Source organism: Corapipo altera, unplaced genomic scaffold, assembly GCF_003945725.1.
Source record: "Corapipo altera isolate COAL_440 unplaced genomic scaffold, ASM394572v1 65, whole genome shotgun sequence".
NCBI classification, from domain to species: domain Eukaryota; kingdom Metazoa; phylum Chordata; class Aves; order Passeriformes; family Pipridae; genus Corapipo; species Corapipo altera.
The window spans coordinates 9,036,711-9,058,645 of NW_020884891.1; the positions used below are offsets into that span (position 1 = coordinate 9,036,711).

The 21,935-nt window shown below is 40.0% G+C and overlaps 1 protein-coding gene across 2 annotated transcripts in view; it reads right to left on the reverse strand.

Moving 5' to 3' along the window:
* Positions 1-21,935, reverse strand: part of TENM1 (teneurin transmembrane protein 1) — a 761,525-nt gene that overhangs the window by 13,926 nt on the left and 725,664 nt on the right. For both annotated transcript variants that reach the window (XM_027645293.1, XM_027645294.1), the window contains 4 exons: positions 13,568-13,934; positions 11,269-11,779; positions 6,560-6,732; positions 4,431-4,666 (listed from right to left, as the gene is read on the reverse strand). In XM_027645293.1, coding sequence (XP_027501094.1) covers positions 4,431-4,666; positions 6,560-6,732; positions 11,269-11,779; positions 13,568-13,934 — 1,287 coding nt within the window. The remainder of the gene's footprint in view (positions 1-4,430; positions 4,667-6,559; positions 6,733-11,268; positions 11,780-13,567; positions 13,935-21,935) is intronic.

Genomic DNA, 21,935 nt, shown 5'->3' on the forward strand with positions numbered 1-21,935 from the left:
AAATTCAGATGAGAAATAGAAGGACCAAAACATAAACTGCTGCTTGTGCTCAGTGTTATTATACTTGACATTATAGGACGCTTCCATGAGCTAAACCCTCACCTCTGCTCTCACCTTTTCTTAAATTTTTCTTCTTTCTTCTCAGCTGTGGATGAGCTCCTTGTCAAGCCCACAAATTAAGAAAGATCTACTATCTCGCATCCTCTCTCAAGCTCTGTTAACGTTGACAGGTCAGGTGCTGCTCTGGCATAGCCCTCACCAGGCTGATGGCACAAAGGACAGAGCTGTGCTTGCAGCTCCTGCAGATCCTGCTCACCAGCGTCCTCACGCTCCTTCACAAAGCCACCCTACTCCCAGAGCTCATGAAAGCCAGCAGCAGTGGTGCCTGGTGCCAGCCAGAGTCCTTGTGGCAGCTCTCTCACCACATCGGGACCTGCAACTTTTGTTAAACTCGCTGTGTCTGATAGAGGGACAGCAACCCAATGCTCAGTTTGAAATCAAGTTCAAAGCTGAGCCTGATTCATGAAGACAAAATGTATTTACCAGTGCTATCATCATCTGCCTCCTTACATCATTTAGCCACTGGACAATCACTGATAAACGCCATTTAAATCTGAGATATAATTTAGGGAACCATAAAACATTGTTCATTGACTTGTCTTTTTCAGATCAATGCTCAATATGCTAATTGTATTAATGTACCACATTTTATCTAATCACTCTATTCCAATTAATAAGTTCCTTACAGCAGACATGATGCCAGTGCAGGTGTTAGCACAGGGCATGGCACAGTGCTTGCTCCTCACTGAGACCTGGAGGCACAGCCGCAGAATAAAAGGTTAATAAAACTTGTTTAATAATTCAAGCTGTGTTTAGAATGAACATTTTTTTTTCTTTCCCCTTTCTGTTTTTAGATACAAAATAATTCGAGAATCTGGAAGAAGCAGGTGTTCTTTCTTCAACTACCATTTCTGGGGTTTTATATACACACATGTCTAACTTTAATAGTGTTCATTTACAATAGCTGTAAAATACCTATATACCCCTGTAGACTGCTGTAACTATTACAATTTATGCTCTAATGATAGTTAAGGAGCCCAAGTAAAATGTGATGCTCAGTTCAACTATATTTGCTTGTATACAACCTGATGGATTAAGTTTAATATATTTTTTAGCAAACTTCTTGAAATTTCTGAAAACAAATCCTCTTTGTGGCAAAATAACTGAAAAGCAAGCAGGGGGCATACTCTGTCTCATATTCATTTATGTTCCATGTACATGTTTAATGTCCTTATTGCTATTATTATTATTGTAGAATGCAGTTAGGAGAGAGGAAAGTCTCAAATACAAATTGCTTGCAATCTGAATTTCAGAGACTATACAACAAATAAGAACGAAAACCAAACAGAGACAGAATTAGCAGCAAAGTGGAAAGCGGCAGTAATTGAAAACTCACTGAGTTAAAATAAGGTTAAAATACTTCCCTTTTATTGCAGATTTTATGTCTCATTTGTTTACTTTCTTATACTAAAGTTAAATTTAATGCCCTTCTCAAGGTAAGAGAGGATGATACATGGATAGTATGACTCATCTCAATATTCTTATTGACAAGCTGATTTCAAATCCTGGTGGCTTCATAAAGATGACTCCAACATACATACAACACAGCAAGGAGCTCAAGCTCCAAGCTCATGTATTCTGGTATGAGCTAGGGAAACTGGTTTCTGAAAGCAATGTCAGGTTGGAATATCAGCTAATGAAAACAGGGAGAAAATTCAGCTGATTTCAATAATGTTAGAAGCGCATAAAAAGATGTATTTATTATATATTTTTTAAACATTTGTTGACTCTACTTCCACTAGTTTTATAGTTAGAAATTTTGCAGTGTAAATATCACACAATTGTGTACTTCTTTGGGCTTTCATTTCCAAGCATAGCCTGTCCACAATGTCTAAGTCAGATGAGATGATTGCATTATTTCCTTGTCTGTGTTTGGATTTGAGCCAACGTAAACTCACAGACCCTGGTAGAGGACTTGGTCCCATCTTTAGAATTTGCTGTAAATATGGTAAATAGACTGGTAAATAAAGGGAGATCATTTGCTAAATGCAGTAATGAACATGACTGTCAAAGCCTGTGTCTGCAGGACTTTTGAACTGAGGCCAATGAGTTACTTCCTTTTTTTCTTATTAAAAAAAAAAAAAAAGGTAAAAAATAAGTAAGAAAGGCCAAGCATTCAATTTTCAATTTTGCAGATATTCAGTTATAAAACCTGGACTGCATCCAATGCCAAGTTCCTCAAGGTATGCAAAAGTCAGGAGGGAACGGAGCTGCATTCTAATCAGTGTATTACTATGCATCATGCTCATCGCTTTTAACAGCAGTCTTTGCTTCATTTTTAGAAGTCAATTAAAATAGCAGTTCAATTGATAAAAAAGAAGTCTTGCTAGACTAAGATTGATGTTAAAATGCCTGATTGTACATAGATTTATTATTAATATAAAATGCATACATGCCCATAGATTGTTTTATGTACGTTCAGGAAGCGTCGGGGCAGACAGTTCTGCACTTAAAGGAACCCTGTGGTTAATTCCTTTTTCCCACATTGATTTAGATCCTGAGATAAAGTTAGATGTCTGTTCTAGCATTTCAGTTAACTTACTCACTTCTGCCCTATTTCCAGAGCAGGGAATTCACACCATGCAAAAATCCAGCTTTTTAAAACACAGTGTTTCCAGCATTATTCAGAATGTGCTAACAGTGGCCTCTTTCCAAAACTGGAAATAACACTAATAGAGTGACACGCTTTCAGTATGGTTGCTAATTGCGATCAGAATTAAAAAAGTTGGGGCCAGGCAGAGAAGGAAAACCTTTATTCTCTTTCTTCTCTTCAAGTAGGTCATCCTTTATCTCATCCCCAGCTACCTGCCTTCTAATTTATACCTTTTAGCACTCAAAAGCCGTTTGTTTCACTGACGGTATCAGGACTGATTTTTAAGTATCTTCTTTATACCTCATTTCTATGCCTTTTTTTTTCCTTCTTTCTCAGAAAACTCTTCCATTGTGCTGTTTTTTTTTTTTTTCTTTAACTGAGGGCTCCTGCAAGTCTGTTCATTTCCGCTGAGACTGCTCCAATCCCCAGAGCTTTTCTCTACATATATTTTCAAAGTTCAGCATAGTTCTTTCTGCCCTATATTGCAAGCTTTCTAACAACTTCCTATTGTGCCAGGTATGGCAAATTAAATGTTTAAAAACTTCCCTTTAAACATATAACTCACTAGAAGTTTTCAGGTCTCACCAGAACCTCATCCTGCATAAGGACTTCTAATGATAATACTTTTTTTTTTTTCCCAGCAGTACCCAAGGATCTGTCAACAGTAAGCCCTAAATCCATTTCATTATTTGGCATACTGTCTCAAACACACTACAGGATGGTACTTCTGCTCATGCTGTGCCGAATATTTCCTTTAATCACCAAGAAATCTCTGGGTAGATTCCTTTGCCTTCCTCACCAGCTGCAATGTCCCAGCTCCTTCCATCTTAACTGACTCTCCACTCCATCAGCATCACATGCAAGCATCTCAGTGCTAAAGCTGAACTCCAGGACCCATATATTTCTGCTATTCTCCGAAGTCCTTTGTCATGGTATTAACAGCCTCAGGAGACCATTTTTCCCTTTCTGATTTTAAGTGGTATTCATGTGAAAAACAGAACTGATCTCATAAAAAACCTGTCCAGCAAAGTAGCAATCTCTTTGAGTTGTAGTGTTACCTAATTAAATGCTAAATTTTGACCATCTGTCATTTTAATCTGTGAGTTCCCCTCACAGGTAAAAATAAACCAAGGATGTAATGTTAAAGCAAGTCTTAGAGCTGTGGTGCAACCCAAGCAGAGGGAGTGAGGGAGTTTGAGAGCATGTGGGAGAGGGGAGAATTAATACACAGCCTGTCTAGGTACACAGGGAGGCTCTACATCACTTGTAGGAAAGGCACTGGCCAGGACACCCAAGGTGTGCACAGCAAGATCCTGTGCCCTGGGCAGTGGCTGGCACCTGTTAGCTCCCCCAGAAGAAAGAGGGTTAATAAATCTGAGAGATGCAGGATGTAGCTCCAACTTTGCTGCTGTGCCAGACTAACTACACATTGTCCTTTGCTCACAGCTTCTTCCAAAGCCATAATTAAGTTCTTAGTTGAAAAAGAAGGGGAAGAAAAGCAGTAATTATGTCTTAAGGTCAAGTCTTACAACGAAAATCAAACAGAGATCAAATATCCCCGAGACTGTTGGAGGAGTTTGGTTTTGAAATTCATGGCTGGGGCCCATCATTGATACAAATTTTCATTGCTATTCTAACAAAGTAGAACATTTCAACGTGATTTTAGTTCAATGACTTTCAAAGAGAACACTGCACTTTACACAAGAGGAAGCCTTACCCTTAGCCTTCTCTCAAAAGTGGAGATATTGCCTTTGGTCTGCTCCCTCCTTTGCCTCCATTCAATGAGATTTGAGTTATGCTCTCCAGGAAGGGAGATATTGCACTTCCCTAGCGTGGGGCTGACAACCCCTGCTAGAATGTGAGGTTCCGTATTCAGTGTGATTTCCATTCCACTGGCAAAGGTGACTCTCAGAGACCCATCTGGGCTGACCCGGTAGATGTTCTGTGTGTTATCTGTCAAAAAACAACCAAAACCAGGGAACAGAGAGAAGTTCAGGTCTGCAGATTTACAAACCAAACGTTAGGTGCAACAGAGCTTTGTTAGCCAGGGAGGTTACAGACAGCTGAACACACACCAACTGCAGTGTGAGTTTTGTTACCTCCAGGCTTCCCATGTCTGAAGAGGTTTTTATTACATGGCCTGATGACTTCCATGTGAAGGTTTCCTGCAGCAGGAATAAAGTATTTTTGCTTTCAGTTTAAAAGTATGTAAACCCATAGGCTGAGTATTGACCACTGATATTGTGACAATTTTAGCATGTTGGGATCTGTCAACAGGACAATGCACTGCTTGAAAGACTGCAAGAGTATCTGAGGTCAAGCATGAAAGCTATTTTCTAGATGTCTAGGGTGATGGCCACTCTCCCATTCTGTCCCTTTTCCCTGTACCACTGTACCAAAACCTGGTCAGGCTGGGGCTATGAAGGCAGGAGGTTCCTGCAGCTCAGCTGCCAGGGGGAACTCCACCATAAACCTGAGAGTTTAGTGCTAACAGACAAAACAATGAAGCTGAACTCACTCCAGTTAGGGACTATCCAAAGCATCTTTTTTTTTAAGCTGGTCCACACAGAAGTAACTGGTCCATCTCTCAAGGTGTGAATACATGGAAAACTGTTGGGTATGTCAGAAAGTGAAGATAATTGGATGTAAGGATACAACACAAGACTGGTTGCTCACAGGGTGCTTTGTGATAGTGTTGCAGAGATATGGAAATATGCTAATTATATGAATTTATAAATATGACAGGTATAATCATAACTAGAGCTGTTAGTTTCTGGCACTGCCCATAGTATGCAAGCATTTTCCTGAGATAGACTTTGGTAATGTATCAATTTTGAGAAGTTTCAGATTTAAGGACAGACATAAAATCAGGCAGTAGATGAGGCAGAGTGTAGATGGAGTCACTTGGACAAAGCCTAACAGGTGACACAACAATATAATAAAATTATTTGCACTTATGCAATGCTGTCTCTGCCATGCAATAGTAGAGAGGAATGAATGGGTATCTTGTGAGGTGATCTTATAGATCAAAAGTTGAGAAGAAGAAAACTTCTGTGATGTGTTCAGTTACAAAGCTTTTCTGTAGCAGACCTGGAAGGAAATCAGAGAACTATTTCCCAGCACTTGCAAAGCCTGAACAATCCACTGACAACAAAAAAAGGACAAAAGCCCCCAGATTGATAAAAATGTATAAAACTGTATAAAATCAGAACTTTGGTGATGAACTTGCAAAATCCAGAGGAGGACACTGGGGCATTTCCATTAGGTTGAGAGCAATTTTTTTTTTTGAGAGATAGGATATTGGCAGGGGAATATTGTGAAGTCTACAGGGGTTGAGTCAAAATCGCATCCCAAAGGCAGTCACTAGCAGAGGTGGGTCATGTTTTTCCCCTTCCTACAAGGTCTGTCACCAGGACACAGAACTACCAGAAAGAATTCATAGCATTGGACAAACAAGGCATTTCAGGGCTAAAATGTCAGTGGAACTTGTCCTTCTTCTGGGAAGTATTTCTGAGAATAACAAAGCTCAGAGTATTAGAGTTTATTCCAAGTCCTCCAGACACTAAAGCAGAAAGCAGCATGTAAAGGTTGCAGACATTGGAGATTTCAATAACTAGATTCCATCTATGGGATTCTTCTAGGAGGAAAAGAATTCACTTGTGGTTTGTTTCTAATTGGTACCCCAGGAGAACTGTAAGCAGTATCTAGCTGTTTGTGCTGAAGCAAGGAAGAAACAAATGAACTAATTCTAATGTCCTTCTTTCTGGCAAACAGTTAAGAATGCACTAATGTATGGGGTTTGAAACACAATGATTAGGGGAGAAATAACAGAAATGCTTTCATTACCTTGTTTTAAAGTATATATTGTAGAGGTAGCTGAGAAGTTTGTGGCTGTGATCACATTCTCTCTGTTTGAAGTATCAAGTTCCACTCGTGTCAGTTTTTCAACGTCGCTGTGGAAACTGCTGACTTCCCCAGTTGGGAAGGTTGCATTGGTCAGATGGCCATCAGAGTCATACCTGCAAGACATGATGTTAAAGAGCCATGAAAGTACATAACTATTGTCATGTAAAAGACTTCTAAAAGTAAAAGAAGAGGGAAAAAAGTAAGAAGCATTGTCAACACTGTGCAATAAGTTAAAAAGGTAATAACTGTTCCATTTATTCACTCAAAATGCATTCTGTCCCTATTCTGAATTCCTGCTTAGAGGCTCTTTCAGTGGTGCTGGATAAAATACGACTGGAAATCTATAAGATGGCACCTACATCACTCAGCTTCTGACAGAGGTTTTCTGTGCTGGTTGGGGTTTCCCCCACTGGGCTGTGATGCAGGAGTGAGGCCACTGGAGGTCACTCGGTGTTCAGGCAACCAACTCAACCCCAAAAAGGCGTTTTCATACCCATAGGATTAAATAAAAATTCTTACATTCTGAAACATTTAAAAACTGCCTTTTGTCACTGATGGGTGAAGTGCATAATAAGAATGGTGAATATAAAAAGGGGATCTAAAGCGTAACAATAGCGATAAAATTAGATTGAAATCTGCAGCAATTAAGTTGCCTGCATGGGTTTTACTCTTGTGTTACGTTTCCCACAGGCCTACTCAAATCAGCAGGAGCTTCTCATCAGAAGTACCAACACCAAAATCTAGAGCACCACATTCCAGTTCACCTAAACTTCATCAGTGCTAAAGAAATTCTTGTAGTTTAAGGTACTTGATGTGAGTCAGGTCATGTCATCAAAAAGTCAGTAATTAATTCCAAAGCTCTGGAGTAGCATTTTTAACAGGTCTTTTTAGTACTACCAATATATTTGTTCTTTCTGACAGTTCATACAGAAAACAGTGCAGAACATTGCTTGGTGCTTGATACTGTTTCATATTAATGCCTCACATCTTAAAAACCTTATTGATGCTGACATGTTTTTATTCATGTAAGACAACTCACTGATATTGCAGATGTGTTTGCATGAGCAAAACCAACTCATGTTCATAAAACAGAAACTTATTTGTGCAGGTAGGAAAACATAATTAAGTTTTCAAGTTTTATTAACTGTCTCCTCTCATTGACAAAACATATCTTCAGCTGGCAAAGCTGCAGTGCCTTCAAAGGAGCTCTTCCAATTCACATCAGCAGCCAATCTGGCTATATCCTTCTCTTTAAGGTGTTGGCATAATTTCCTTAGTTCAGGACAATTTCCTTAGTCAGACAAAATCTACATGTTACAAGAAGTATTGGTGAAAAAAAGTCAGGATTTTTTCTCTTCCCTCCAATATTAAAAAAAAAATAGAGCAGCTGTTCTTTTCCAGTGAAACACTGGAAAATGAACTAGTGAGCATCTTGTGGCTTTTTTGACAAATAAAATTAATCAAATGCTAAATTCAACATAATCTCTTTTTCAGCTCTTAGCACCCTCATATACATCACACAACTTATTTACATTCTACCCTTATGCTGGTTCTGTGCAAGTTGACTGGGTGCCACAGGCAGCGATTAAAATTGACTCAGATCACTACTTTTCATCATTAGAAAACTCCATGAACATTGGGCAGTTATATTTCATTTACTGCTTGATCAAACAGATATGACAGCTTGCTAGGGTATTTGGATTTACTACTGTATCATAGAAAAATCCCCAAATAATGCACTTTTAAGGTGCAAATACAGCCAGTTTATTGGAATGTACTTGTGCACAAGACACAGGATCCATCTTCACTAAGGATCTAGTTTTGCTGCTGATGAGATACAAAACTCCCTGTGTAGCTGAAAATGGGATAAACTGTTCCTGGCTGGCTGGCCAGACAGGGTACTGAATCATAATGAGACCAGAGCACATGCCAACAAGCTCTTACTCGAGTAGATGGTCCCACTGACTTCAAGGAGGACATGCAGAATAGTGTCTCAGTATCGATTCCACAGCGTGATCATCTAAAGGGTTTTTTTTCTTCCAGATTGCTCCAAGAAACCTAACCCTCTGAGGACAGGTTCTGTCACCTTCCACATGATAAATAGCAGCACACTGGGACTTAGCTCCAGCAGAGCAATGTCCTACCCATACTAATAGGGGTGGAATCATGACATACTTCTTAATGTTAATTTGGGGCTCAGTTATGCCACTGTTAATCATGTCAGTGACCATTTAATCATGCAAATAATTGCATTGATTTCAGTACCCACATGAGAAAGTGTTCACCAATATTTGAAATGCACACATGGGGATATAGCTTCACAATCCATTTGCATTTCTATGTGTAGCACAGTTAAGAGTTATATCATTTCAAAGGGAAAGCGGTCTAATTAATTTTTTCAGAGAGAGTTGTTTCTTGCAGGTGTTTTCTTGTCCTTGATTTAATAGAGGCCCAGTGCTCCCCCTCCCCTTTTACAGCTTTAATGATGCAATATTAAAAGAAATCTAGATGACTGAAAATTGTACATTAGCTATAATTTTATGCAAGAGCTCTTTCAGTACTTTCATTCCATCAGATTAGAGTAGATGGATGACAAGTACTTTTGTAGGTGGTTTTCTACCTCTTAATAATTTCCCTCTGTGAGTGAATCTGACATATAGGTAGATGTTCTGAACAGTTCATTATCTTTGCTCATATTCCCAAGTATATATGATACGTGTTGTTAAACAAACTCATCTCTATTTCAGCTTGACAGTGCCACGGGTTGAACTTTTGGATGGGAATGCAAATCTAGCATAAGCAGAGAAGATGATTCCAAGCAATTTGAAATATGCTCACATGGTAATTCTCTTAGTTTCCAATGCTACGTTCATATAAGAGCTTGCAAGCATTTCACATATAAGTAAGCCCTTCAAAAAATTCCAATTTTCAAGTTGAAATTGGCTGTCAGTACAGAATGTGACCTGTCTGGAAAATAATATCTGGTTAAAGGATAACGAAGGACCATCACAGCCCATGACCTATTCATGGCAGCAGGTGAGCAGCATCTCCTGAAAGCACACTGACTCAGCACAGTGTTGATTAGAGCCTGCTGCCCCTCTGACTGCAGCACATGGGGTGACATTCTGTAACATTCTGTGTATCAGTCGTTCAGGAACTCGTAATATATCATGAATATGACATAAAATAATGGACTGTACATAAATATTAATGACATGGCTTCACCATTTAATTTTGTTATTGTTTTTGCAATGCTAAGAGTTGTATTTCTTTTCATTTCTGTTCTGTTCCATTGACTGATCTATGCTGGCAAAAGTGTGGGGTCATGCAAAGCCTGGACAACTCAAAGCATCGGTGAGGACAGTGTTGCCTATCCTACAGTTAAACCTGTGAAAGCATGTAAAACTGTTTCATTTAGCAAAATTTCTTTGTTAATCATATACAGCTTATCAATCCTCCCAAGGCACGGGTATTTCTTCATGAAGAAACCAATATTACATACAATTGGAGGCACTTGCAAGCAGGTAAAGTCCTTTAAAAGATCTTACTACACTTGAGTCATACTTTAACAAGAAGAACAAGCAATAATTGTGTGAAATGGTTTATGCTCTGTCAGTGTGACAGAGTAAAACACTGAGATTGAAAGGCACATGACTAAAAATAATCTGCTCTCACATGCTCTAACAATCAAGGCCCTGCAAAAATGCATGGTGTTCAGCATTTACAAGTAACAGATGTGACTTGGAGCTACTGTAAAGGCTTTTTGAAAGTGTCATTGGTCCATGGTCTGGACTGACACCATCCTCAAGTGGGGATTTAAATGGGTCACTCTCAGTGCTGAAATCATTACTCCTTGAAGACTCTGAACTAGGACTGCAATGTTAACATGATTTCCATCCAACACTTGTTGCATCCTCAAACAGGGATTATGACAATTAATTATAAGTAATGAAAAATCCTAATACATCACACCTCTTTATAAATAAAAAATGAATTTTCTCTTGGTTTGTTCTCTCTCTGGGACCAGACCAGGGTGTTCTGACTGCATCTTTAACTGTCTTGTCTTGCTTTTTAGAAGTCCTGTCGATGGTCTTGCTTTTGAAGCCTTTTCTTATATATACAGCCTTTTGCTATTACATATCCTTTTGCTATTATATATCCTCTTTCCTGCTGATAGAGACAAGTTCCCTCTTGTCTTTGAATATTCCTTCCACTGAGATTCTCAATTTCCTTTGCAACACTCCCTTCCCTGATGAGTATGCTAATTTTCCCGGTTTTGCCTTGCTGAAGAATTTTGCAAATTTCTGATTCATATCACAATTTGCCTCTACCTCTTTAGTTACAAAAAAATCTCCACTATCATATTTTCATTTAGAGAAACAGATGCACAATATGAAAGTGCAAATGAAGTATAATTTCAGGCAGTTTCTGCTTTACTTAATGGGCATAATGCACAGAGCTTTTACATGTGACAGGCTTTGGCATCTAAGAAATTTCATTTTAAAAGCTTGTGCAACAGCACTATTTGTCCTCTCTCACACAGTGTTAGTAGCAGGGTTTCTTTTTAAATTACTAGAACTGTCAAAAAAGTTTTAGTATTGATTTAAACTACAGTTCCTTGCGTCAGGCATATTATGTTATGGACTTACTCATACACAGTTGTCCACCCGTTTTCATCACTTTTGGTTGCTAAAAGCCCCGTGTTTCCAGGATACGTCATCAGAGCCAAGTTGTAGCCTTGGGCATAAACTCTTTTCAGAACCCCATTGCTGCTGATTGTCAGCCAGTACACTTGGCCCCCCGGCACGACGACCCAGAGGGGCAGCCCACTCGTGTCCCTGCGGATGTGAACCGAGTTCCCGTTGCTGCTGGTGATGGTGCCAACATCCCCCTCCCCGCTGTAGGTGAAGTTGTAGATGTAGTCCCTGGTGATGAGGTTCAGCGTGTGCAGGTGGGTGCCGTTGATGGTGAACTGATACAGCTCCTGGTCGGCGGGCGATGCGATCTCGTACAGGTTGGTGTCGCTGAGGTGAGCCTTGTTCCGGCTCACGGCGCGGATGCGAACGTTGCCAAGGTCTGCTACGTACAGCGTGTCATCAGGAGAGACTGCTAGGGAGGAAGGTGCTTTCAGCTTTGCATCTTTGGCATATCCACCATCACCTGGAGGAGAAATGGTAATTTTTGTAATCTCTAATATCCTTATTTAAGCTGTTCCCCTAAGCCTGACACACTGCCTCTCCTCAGTATCATTTACAGGTCAATAAACGGATATCCTCTTCCAACTAATTGAATCCCTATTATCTAAGGTTAGTGCAATTCTAAATTAGTCTCAATGAAGACAAACAGGAATATAAATTATCTAATTCACAGCATTTTTGCTAAGCCCCAAACCCTGCTGTTCAGGAAAGCTTTAATGCAAAATTGTGAAAGAAAAAAACATGACACCTGAAGTTTAATTCCCTACTTATTGTCTGTTGGCATGTATTTATAAAGTGAAATTGTGTTATAAATAAAACAAAAAGAAAATAAACCCCTGTAATTCAGCTAAAATGACATTGAAGTAAAGATTAGTTTATACTTATTAAAAACTCAACACTACAGGAAAACAAAATAAGAACACAGTAGTCAAAAAGTGCCTCGAGAAACAATCTCTTTCAATATCTTTTGACAATTTACTTGTTTTGTGTAATTTAAGGTTTGAGGAGGATATTTGCATTACCATGGGCTGTATGTGCCTACCAAAATGAGTTTACATGAGCAGGACCAGAAAGAAAGCATATTAAACCTTGCTCTTAGAGAAAAACATTACTGTTTGTGTTGCTCTCTTTCTCCTGACTGAGACATGAAATTTGCTGGAGTGTTCGAGCATAACCTATGCTTCCTGGGAGACGGACAAACTAGCAGATCTTTCTGCCAAGCTGATCCTGCCTTTCCCCAACTCAGCCCTGGCACAATCATTAGATTTGCCACAGTTTTTAATTTTTCAGCACTGAGTGTAGTTTCTCTCAATAGGAACCCTGAACAGGATTCTTTTCAGCACTGGTCTACCATAGCCACCACTAAAGGTGGCAGCCCTTGGCAATGCACAGGAGGCTTTGATTATCATTGCAATGCTGGGTCAGCAACACACCTTCTCTGCAAGACCATTTGCATTTTTTCCTCTCTGTTCTTGACATACTTAATGTTTTCTTGTCAGTAATTAACCTTTTACTTGAAATGAGAGGCTTAAGAATTATGATGACATTATTATGGAGCTGAACATGGTGGTTCTAAGAGATGACAAGATGGCAACACACTGCACACCTCTGTATGGGAATGCTGTCCTTTGTCTCATTCTGAAATATGTTTTTATGAAATAAAAAAGCCATGCTTTGTTTTGGCTCATACAGGAAAGAGAACCTGAGAATGTGCAGTGGTGGACTGCAGGCCTGGCACTGGCTCTTCCAGCTTAAAACACACAAAGAAGAAATTCTGCACATTGTGTATTTGCACCATTTTTCTGGTAGTGCAGTGTGACTTGAGTGATGAGAAGGTGTAAGCTAGTGTTTTGCACTGGATATGAAACACCTTGGTACTCTTCTTGGTGAGAAAGGCTGCCTGACACAATAGCATTTAGATACAATCTGCACTGGAACTGGTACCATATTCAACCTGGGCAAACACAGCTGAAACAGCAAGGCAGACTTGGAACTAATTCTCAGTGGTGTGTCACCTCTGTATCAAAAGAGGGAAAGCTAGGACCATCCTGACATTCCTCCAGTGGTAAGCGGAAGACTCACATCTCAGAAGACAAGGGATTAAATCTGCAAAGGTATGGATAAGGTTTGGAGCTATCCAAGGAAACAGAATCATTGCTTTTCTCCCCTTCCCCTTGTCACTTTGCTAATCTGCACCTGTGTCAAAGGATCTCAACAGATAACAGATAGGAAATAACCAGCATCTCCTTACCTGAAAAACAATCACAATTAGGATCAATCTTGCAGTCACAATCTGACGGGGCTCCAGCAATTACAGAGATTTCGCCATTGGTTGTGACCTGTTGGATACGGTTGATCTTCCTTTCATCCGTCTCTGCGATGTAGAGGATGCCGCTGTGGGACACGGCGATGGCCCTGGCTGACTCCAGGGTGGAATGGATGGCCACCTTGCTGACAATGAAGTGGTCAATGCCTGGCACCTGGCAGTGGATGGGGCGCCCGGCAATAATCCGCACACGCCTGTTCTCGGAGATCTGCAGGACAATGTTGTTGTCCAGGACATACAGTGAATTGTCCAGAGGGTTCACTGTGAGGTCTGTTGGCCACTCTAACCGCACCTGGAAAAAAACATTAAGGGGAAGGAAGGGAAAAGAAGGAAAAAGAATGATTAAGACAACCATCTCTGATCACCACGTCATCAAGGCACTTAGCGGATTCTCGCAGTACTGCTTCTCTAATGCCTTTAATTAGGTTTGGAAGAAGTTTCAACAAGCATACTCTTTTTTGAGGTCCCACTCCAGTGTGGAACAGAATTTTATTTGAAAAGTAATTTAGCACCCTCTGAGAGGTATTTGCACAAGTCCATTAAAGTGGGAACTTTATTATACCTATGCAGTCATGCAAATAAAAACACACACTTCATGTCATGCAACATCAGCCAGAAAATTTTCCAGGTCTGAATGTTATTGTTTCAAGGTTGCAGTCAACGCTCGTAGAGTGGAAAACCATGAGAGGTTGTCAATGTCGTAACACTTTAATTGACTGTTAGCACAAAAGGAAAATGACATACTAGAAGAGTAGGACACATTTCCACTATTTATTTACTAAGCAGGAAATGTTAATAAGACTTATATGTCACAAGAAATATAAGCTTGTTAATACTTTGTAACAAAATAATACACCAATATATCACACTTTGCATGATACAGTAGCCAAGCCTTAATTATTTATAATGATTTTGCTTTGTGAAATCAGTATTTCAGTCATGAATTAAGTAAATTCTTCATACTTAAGATAGCTTTTGGTCTTTTTCCATGCAGGTGAGAGTGTCAACCAAGCAAAGTTTCCAAACCAAGCTGGAGGAAATAGTAGAAGACTGACCTCACTCATTTGATACTTGTTGCATCAGGATCTGGGGGAATTAAACATGCTCCAAATTAAAGGTGGGGCTGCCTGTCAGCCTGAAAGACAACTAGCATGCAGGCTGCTGATTGCAGCAGGTACTGGCCAGACCTTCAAAGCCCTCCTGCTGAGAAAGCTCAATAGACAGTGCAGGATTGCTGAACTGGGAAACAACAACAGAGAAGGTTGGTCCCTGTCCCCTACTCATGGCCAATGGAGGATTTGGACTGCAGCAGAGAACAACTGAGTCCCCGAGATTTCAAGAGAGCATATTTTTGTCTGTCTCAGGATGCTTTACTTGTTATCCTTCATGAAGAGATGGATGCTTTTATCTGAGTGGAATTTTTCTGGTCTAAATATTTCAGTCATCAGAAGAGAATAATTACCAGGCTAAAATGTAAAAGTTTTATATGCTTTATATGCCACAGAAGCTTTCATTATTTCACTTACTGATTTTGATGCTGGTTTTGTTCATTTTTGCACCGTGCTAATTAAAAGCCCTACAAATGTAGAGACTGCTGATGCTGATACAATGCTCAGCACTAAGGAACACCATATGGTGGACAGTGTGGCCATCTCTACCCACCTGCTTGCCTGGGGTCAGCTCAGGAACCAGGCTGGAGGCCAAGTCTCTCCCTTTCTCAAGCAGCAATATTTCCTGAATAATCTCATTTCCAGAAGTACATTGCTGGTTTGGTAACTGATGTTTTAATAATGTGAGGGCATTGCAGCTACCATATCTCATCCTGCGAGGTTACCACACAATTAGGAAGGCTCATGGAGCAATCCAATTCTTCCTTGTGCCCAGTCCATTTTACCAGACAGCATCATAACTGGCATTAAGACTAATGCTGTTGGGCTCAAGATTTCTCCTGAACCAGGTGGTCAAGTCCTTCCAAACGATGATAAACGTGGTGAAACAGTTGGAAACAGATTCCTCCTATAACAATGCTGATTTCTGTGCACGTGTGACTGCCTGGATTCCACCCGTAAAGGCTGGTTTACACACTGCTGTTAGATCGTGCTTCAGCTGAGAGTTCACTGGGCACCAAATAAAACTCTTCAGTTAACAGAAAAATCTCTACAAGGCTATCACAAGGAAACTTGGAAAAAACCCATATTTGCAATGCACCTTTAATGCAGAACGACTGATTGCTCAGTTAAAGCAGATGGATTGTTTTTAATGGCAAACAAACACATTCAACTTTAGGGGTCGCCACAGATCGCAACGCTATACAAAGGATCTTTGATTAACCATAACTGGATTACTCAAGATAAAAAATTCGGGATGAAACTATCTGTCTTTGTCTTCATGACCTTGCCTAGCACCTGCCATGTCTCAATAGCTGATTGTCCTTTGTGGACCAGCTACACTGCCTTTGCCCAGTAAATAATTTGAATTCCTCCCACTGTGAAGGTAGGTTTGGTGTCCTGCAGATAAAAAGGTACTGGTTTGGGCCTAAACCACTTCTTCTCTGGTTGATTTGAGTCTGATTTGGTTTATTGAGACAGAATAAACTCTTACGCAGCTGCACATTTAATTTGCAGGAATGTGCCTAAAGCTTAGTTTTAACAGCTGTTAACTGCAAGCATATTTGCTTTTGTACTGATGACATTTGTGAATCTAGCTGCATTGCAGTAAAAATAAATAAAATTTTAGTTGGGAACATCCAAATGATTTTGGTAACTACATAAGAACTGATGCCTAGCTCTCTGCTCTGCAAATCTAACTGAGGTAGGCCTACAGCTTCTCCTTCCTGGGCTTAAAGTGGTCATGGATGTATCAATGGTTTAACCTCAGATGAAATATTAAAGGTAGCATACACCTGTCTGGAGATTGCAGCATAAAACCCAGCTGCTGCTCACTGCAAGCTTATGCTAGTGAAATTGGAGGGGAAAAAAGGTGAAATAGCCCAGTTCAAATCAAACATGCACACTAACACAAACCACTGAGCATTCCTAAACTGAAGAAGAATTTCACAGATTTTAAAAAAATCTGCACTGTTCTTGACAGGATGAGTCTTCAGGACATCTTGAACAGGTGTAAGATGGGGCCGCTGCTGTCCCACTTCACCCCTTCTCCCAGTGCAGCCCCCAACAGCAAGGCCAGTTTATGTGTTCCTACAGACAGCAGGTTCAGAACAGTTTGCTGGCTAAAAACTAATCACCTAAATCAGCTTAAGCTGAAGTTTAACTGCACCCTCAGGTTCCCTGTTACCTTGAAAAGTCACTGGTTGTTTACTTCCCGTTAAAGCAAGCTGCCCTCTGGCAGGTTCTGTGACCAAACCATCAGTTGTGCTTCATTCAAAGCCAATAAACATATTACAGAGAAGCACTTCAATTCTCATCTGATATGACTGTGCCTATTACAAAGTTTTTTCAGACAAAATCTGTTAGGATTAGAATATTAAATCAGTTAATATACCTTTTAATTTGAAGCACTACTTCACAGGTCCCTGTAAAAAAATCCTCTCCCACATCCTCTCCCATTTTCCTTGTAACTCAAAATTGCAGCAATTCCAAGTATTTCTTCTTGCATTTAATGGTGGTGGGGTTTTTTTTGAGCAGTGACCAGAAATGGCATTGTTGATTAACCCATTATAAACAAACAGCCAGGGTTTGTTCAGTAGCAGTCAAAACTTTACACTCTTCACAGACTGAAATTTTCAGGTGACAATCCTGGTTTGGTTCATGGGAGTCTTGGTATATGCAATGAAAATCATTGACAAAACAAGTGAACCCTTGGGCAATGAGACCTTTTGCATATAAGTATTAACATGTCAACTTTTCTGGGAACTCAGCATTTGACTGTCAACATAAAGGCTCCAGCTAAATCTAATAATCCATCTCTGGTTTGAGAAGTGCAAAATTAACACCCACTGGTCTGGCTTTCTAATACATTTTTTCATGTCAAGTGCTCTGGAAAACACAAAGTGCACTAAGGTGGCTTCAGTTTAAATGAATTTTCACTGGGAGATCTACATTTAGGTAGTTAATTAACTCTCAGACCCAAATCACATTTTTGTGTGTTTTCTTTTTTCTTGCAAAACACATGTGCTTCTATAACTATCTACCTATCTATCTGGTTTTGAAATATTAAAATATTTTTCTGCAGGGGAATCTCTGCTCCAGCACCAGGACCACCTCCTCCTTTCCTTCTTCACTGACCTGGGTGTCTGCAGAGCTGTTCCTCTCACATATTCTTACTCCTCTCTCTTGGCTGCTGCTGGTATTGCACAGGTATTTTTCTCCTCAAATAAGTTATTCCAGAGGCGCTACCACTGTTGCTGATGCCTTGGCCAGTGGTGGGTCCACCTTGGAGCCAGCTAGCATTGGCTCCATTGGACACGAGGGAAGCTCTGGCAGCTTCTCACAGAAGCAGCCCTTCTGCTACCAAAACCTTGCCATGAAAACCCAGTACATTTTCCTACAGCAAAGCTTTACAACTAAATAAATGAGTTTTTGGCAAAGGGGCATTGCCAGGAGAGTCCACACTCATATACTTCTTAACCATACATGCCCACAGATGTACACACATCTACGTGTAAGTTTGAATATTACTGTTTCACTTTTGGTTTTGACCACATGGCTAAAACTTTTTGCACATTTTGCATAACATTTGACAACTGTGCCATTTTTGGTACTGTTTTAAACAAATCAGATCAAACAAATTACACCGTTCATATCAAAGTAAGAAAAGTAAAAAGCAAAAAATTTATCCTTGTCTGCAGATGCCAGTTTCAAGAGCTTAACTGTTTGGTTGTGGGGGTAAATTTCACTGGGATAAGTTTCATTTATCATGGATTAAAAGAAGCTGCATAAATCCCTAAAAAAGCTTCACCATTGCTTTGATTTCTTGCCATGCACTGCTTGTTTATTTTGATTCAATTTCATGTAGTAGCATGAAATTCATGCCAAAATTTTTCTGATAGTCTTGACTGATGGATTACTTCCTATCTGTGCCACTCAGCTTCAAGCACTTCTGTTTATGCTACCTTTGCCTTTATTCAGCTCCTGCAGCCTGACACCGGGGAAGCCTTCCCTGAGATGGGATTACAGCCTCATCCCATGCAGGAGGAGCCTTTGTTTCTCATGCTCCTGATGCTGCATAGTATAAAATCCAGAATGATGCAGTTCAGCTGTAGCACTTCCTGCCCTAAACTTCACAAATGTTGCTGTCTGCATTCATTGGTCCCCAGTGAAAAACCCAAATAAAATGAGTTTTGCAGCCTAATGACTACTGTTTTCTACCCTGGGCTGGGAAAGCAGCTGTGGCAGGTTTACAGATGCAGTTCAGAGGTCTGAGGCCACCAGTTCTCCAGGATCATGGCTCAGGTAGTATCCCTGCCAACCTGCCTTTGCCATCAATTATTTCCAGCAGATGAGGGACCCACTGCAGCAAGGCAAAGACAAGGCACCACTTCAACAGTTTTCACTGCTTGTCTTTGCCTCATGCACCACAAGATTCGCTGTGCTCTCACTTCGCAGCTCTCCTCTTGTTTCATAATTTCTTTTTTATTATTTTTTTCTGCTTCACAACTTCAAAAACTGTATCTGGGGTCTACTAAATCGATAGGAAAAGTTGATTTCTATGGGGACAGTTTTCACACCGTCTTTATTTAACAATAGAGGGAATATTATCCAGCATCACATAAGCACATTGACTATGAAAATCAATGGGACTTAGATTGCTAAGCCGTTTAAGTCTGTTTAAACATGGTACCCATGGTTTACACAGGCTATGAAAGAAACACTTTGTTAAATGCCCAGAAGGAATTTCCAAAGTATTTTGAGCAGACTGGTACCTCTGAGAGGAGGAATCCTGGACTCTTCAATTAAAATCTCTCAAAATAGTCCATAAATTTGATTCTAACCCAAACACGTCTGCAGTGCTGGAGTGGGAATAGATGTCCTCCAAACATACTGCTGCAGGTAATATGCATGGCCAAAAGGAGGGAGTGGGATCAGGTGAAAATCTAGCTAACAGGACTGGCTCCATTCTGTCTCCCTTTCTAACTTGCATTTCCAGGTCCTGGAGCTCGTCAGACAAGATGGCACAAAAGTAACATTGCATAAATCTTAAGCTTTGGTTTCATCTTTCCATTTTGGGCTCAGAAGTTCTGGATATAGAAAGCTAGTGTGCTGCCAATTAAGACAAAGTGAAAGGTATATCTTGAAAAGCTTTAATTGAGACAGTAATTAAGACTCTTTGAGAAGAGTGAGGGGCTGGAGCTAGCACATTATGATGGCTTTTGTTTCCAGTAACTACTGATATTCATAAGAGCATCTGGCCTGAAAAATGAGAGGAAGAAAGGATAGATAAAATGAAATTTCTAAAATTGAAAAAGGCAAAAGCCCTGTCTTTCAGCAATGCCTGCTACTGTGAAAATATCACCCAAATACTCTGACTCTGCCCTGAATCCTGAGTCAAACTCAAAATGAAAATTTAAATTGAATTCTTGAAATGAAAACTTCCTACAGATTTGTGCCCAGGAAATCCCCTGTCTCTGCAGGATCATGACCTCTGACAACAGCTCTGCTCCTCAGGGCAGAGCTCCTTTAACCCCAGGGTACAGCAGAAAATGGGATGGGGGAAGCAAAGGATGAGGAGCCGCTGCCAGGAGGTTTCCAGCCAGGAGTGCAGGAGCCACCACTGCTCCTCAGCTGGATCAGGGCTGTAGAACACATTCCCACAAGGATCAGAAAATACACCACCTCCACAGCTTTCACAAGAAAATACAAATTCAATTCCATGCTTTAAGCTTTCCCTTAAGAGTTACACCATTAAATTCACAAATACAACTTCTGCAAGGGAAAGAAAGAAGGATGGGAAAAAAGGCTATTCTGCAATTCATGTTTATGGCAGGCCATCTTCTACGGCAAATTCCTACAACGCTACACAATTCAATAGTAATAACTTTTTAAAATCCATTTTAAGAGTGAACTAATTCTTTACTAAACTGCAGCAGAGAGTTAAAACAAAACCACTATAGCAAAGTCTCATGATCATCTTTAAAATATAAATATCTTTTCTAATATATAAATATATAAATGGTAGGCAGAAAAAGCAACAGAAGTAATGAGTCCTTACTCTTACAGAAATTAGCCCTAAGATCAATTGTTATCATGATGTGTTTTTCTGCAACTAATCTTTCACAAGTATTTACACAATAGATATTTCCACTGAGCAAAATGAATGCAGTCGAACTACCTCTGATGCTGCATTGAAAGCAAACACGTACTGCTGTAAGACTTCAAATAGCTAACAGAAAAAATTAGGCACCTTGCATTTTGCAGAACAAACAAGACAAGTGCATTCCATTCAGCAATCCTTCTGTGTGAGCATTTACAGTGATTAGATACTCAGAAGACTTTGCGCTGGAGAGTGTTTGATTCTAGTCTGAGACTGTAAGCAGGCACTCTGCTTTAAATTTCTGTCAGCTCAGGGCTTTGGTTACTGCTGTGATGCATATTTGAATATGCATTGTCAGACTGTGCCAGGAAAGCTTACAAGGATAATGTTTAGGACTAATGTTTTTTCAAGCAAAATTCAAGACACATCACTCAACTCAAAAATGTATCTTAAGCCTGGGATGGATAAACTTGGATGTAAAAGGAAAGGCATTTTCTTGCCTTCCAAACAGGCTCTAGAAAAAGGATTGTAAAAGAGCACCTGAAATTAGTTTTGTAACAGGTTCCTAATGAGAACAACAAATAGTTTTTGATTTTCAGTAGCTGAGCTCTAGATTTAGAAAGGCATAGAAAGGCTCCAGGCCTAGAAGCCAAAAGGCTCCACAGAAGTGCCAGGTAGGCTCTGAGAAAAAGCTCAACAAGGCTTCCAAACCACACCAGGAGAAAAATCTAGTGATTCTTTAGCTGTACTCCAGAAGCTATGGATCCCCCTGCTCCAAAAGCTGTATATTTAGAAAGGCCCCATATATACAAAAGTGCTACATGCCTTCAGAAAGACCCTTGACATCTCTAGCAAAGTACTAAATATCTGGATCACAGGCTCAGGAATTTCTACACCTAAAAAGCAACAGGAATTTCTAGAGACCACTAGGTCTAGAAATGTCCTTTTAAAATATCTTCTTTTCTTCATTCCTTCAACCCACAGACAAAGAGACTGAAGGAAATAATATAAATCCTTCTGGCTGGCTGGGAGCATACAAAAATCATTTCACAATGAAATTAGTTCCTTAGGAGTAGACTACTTA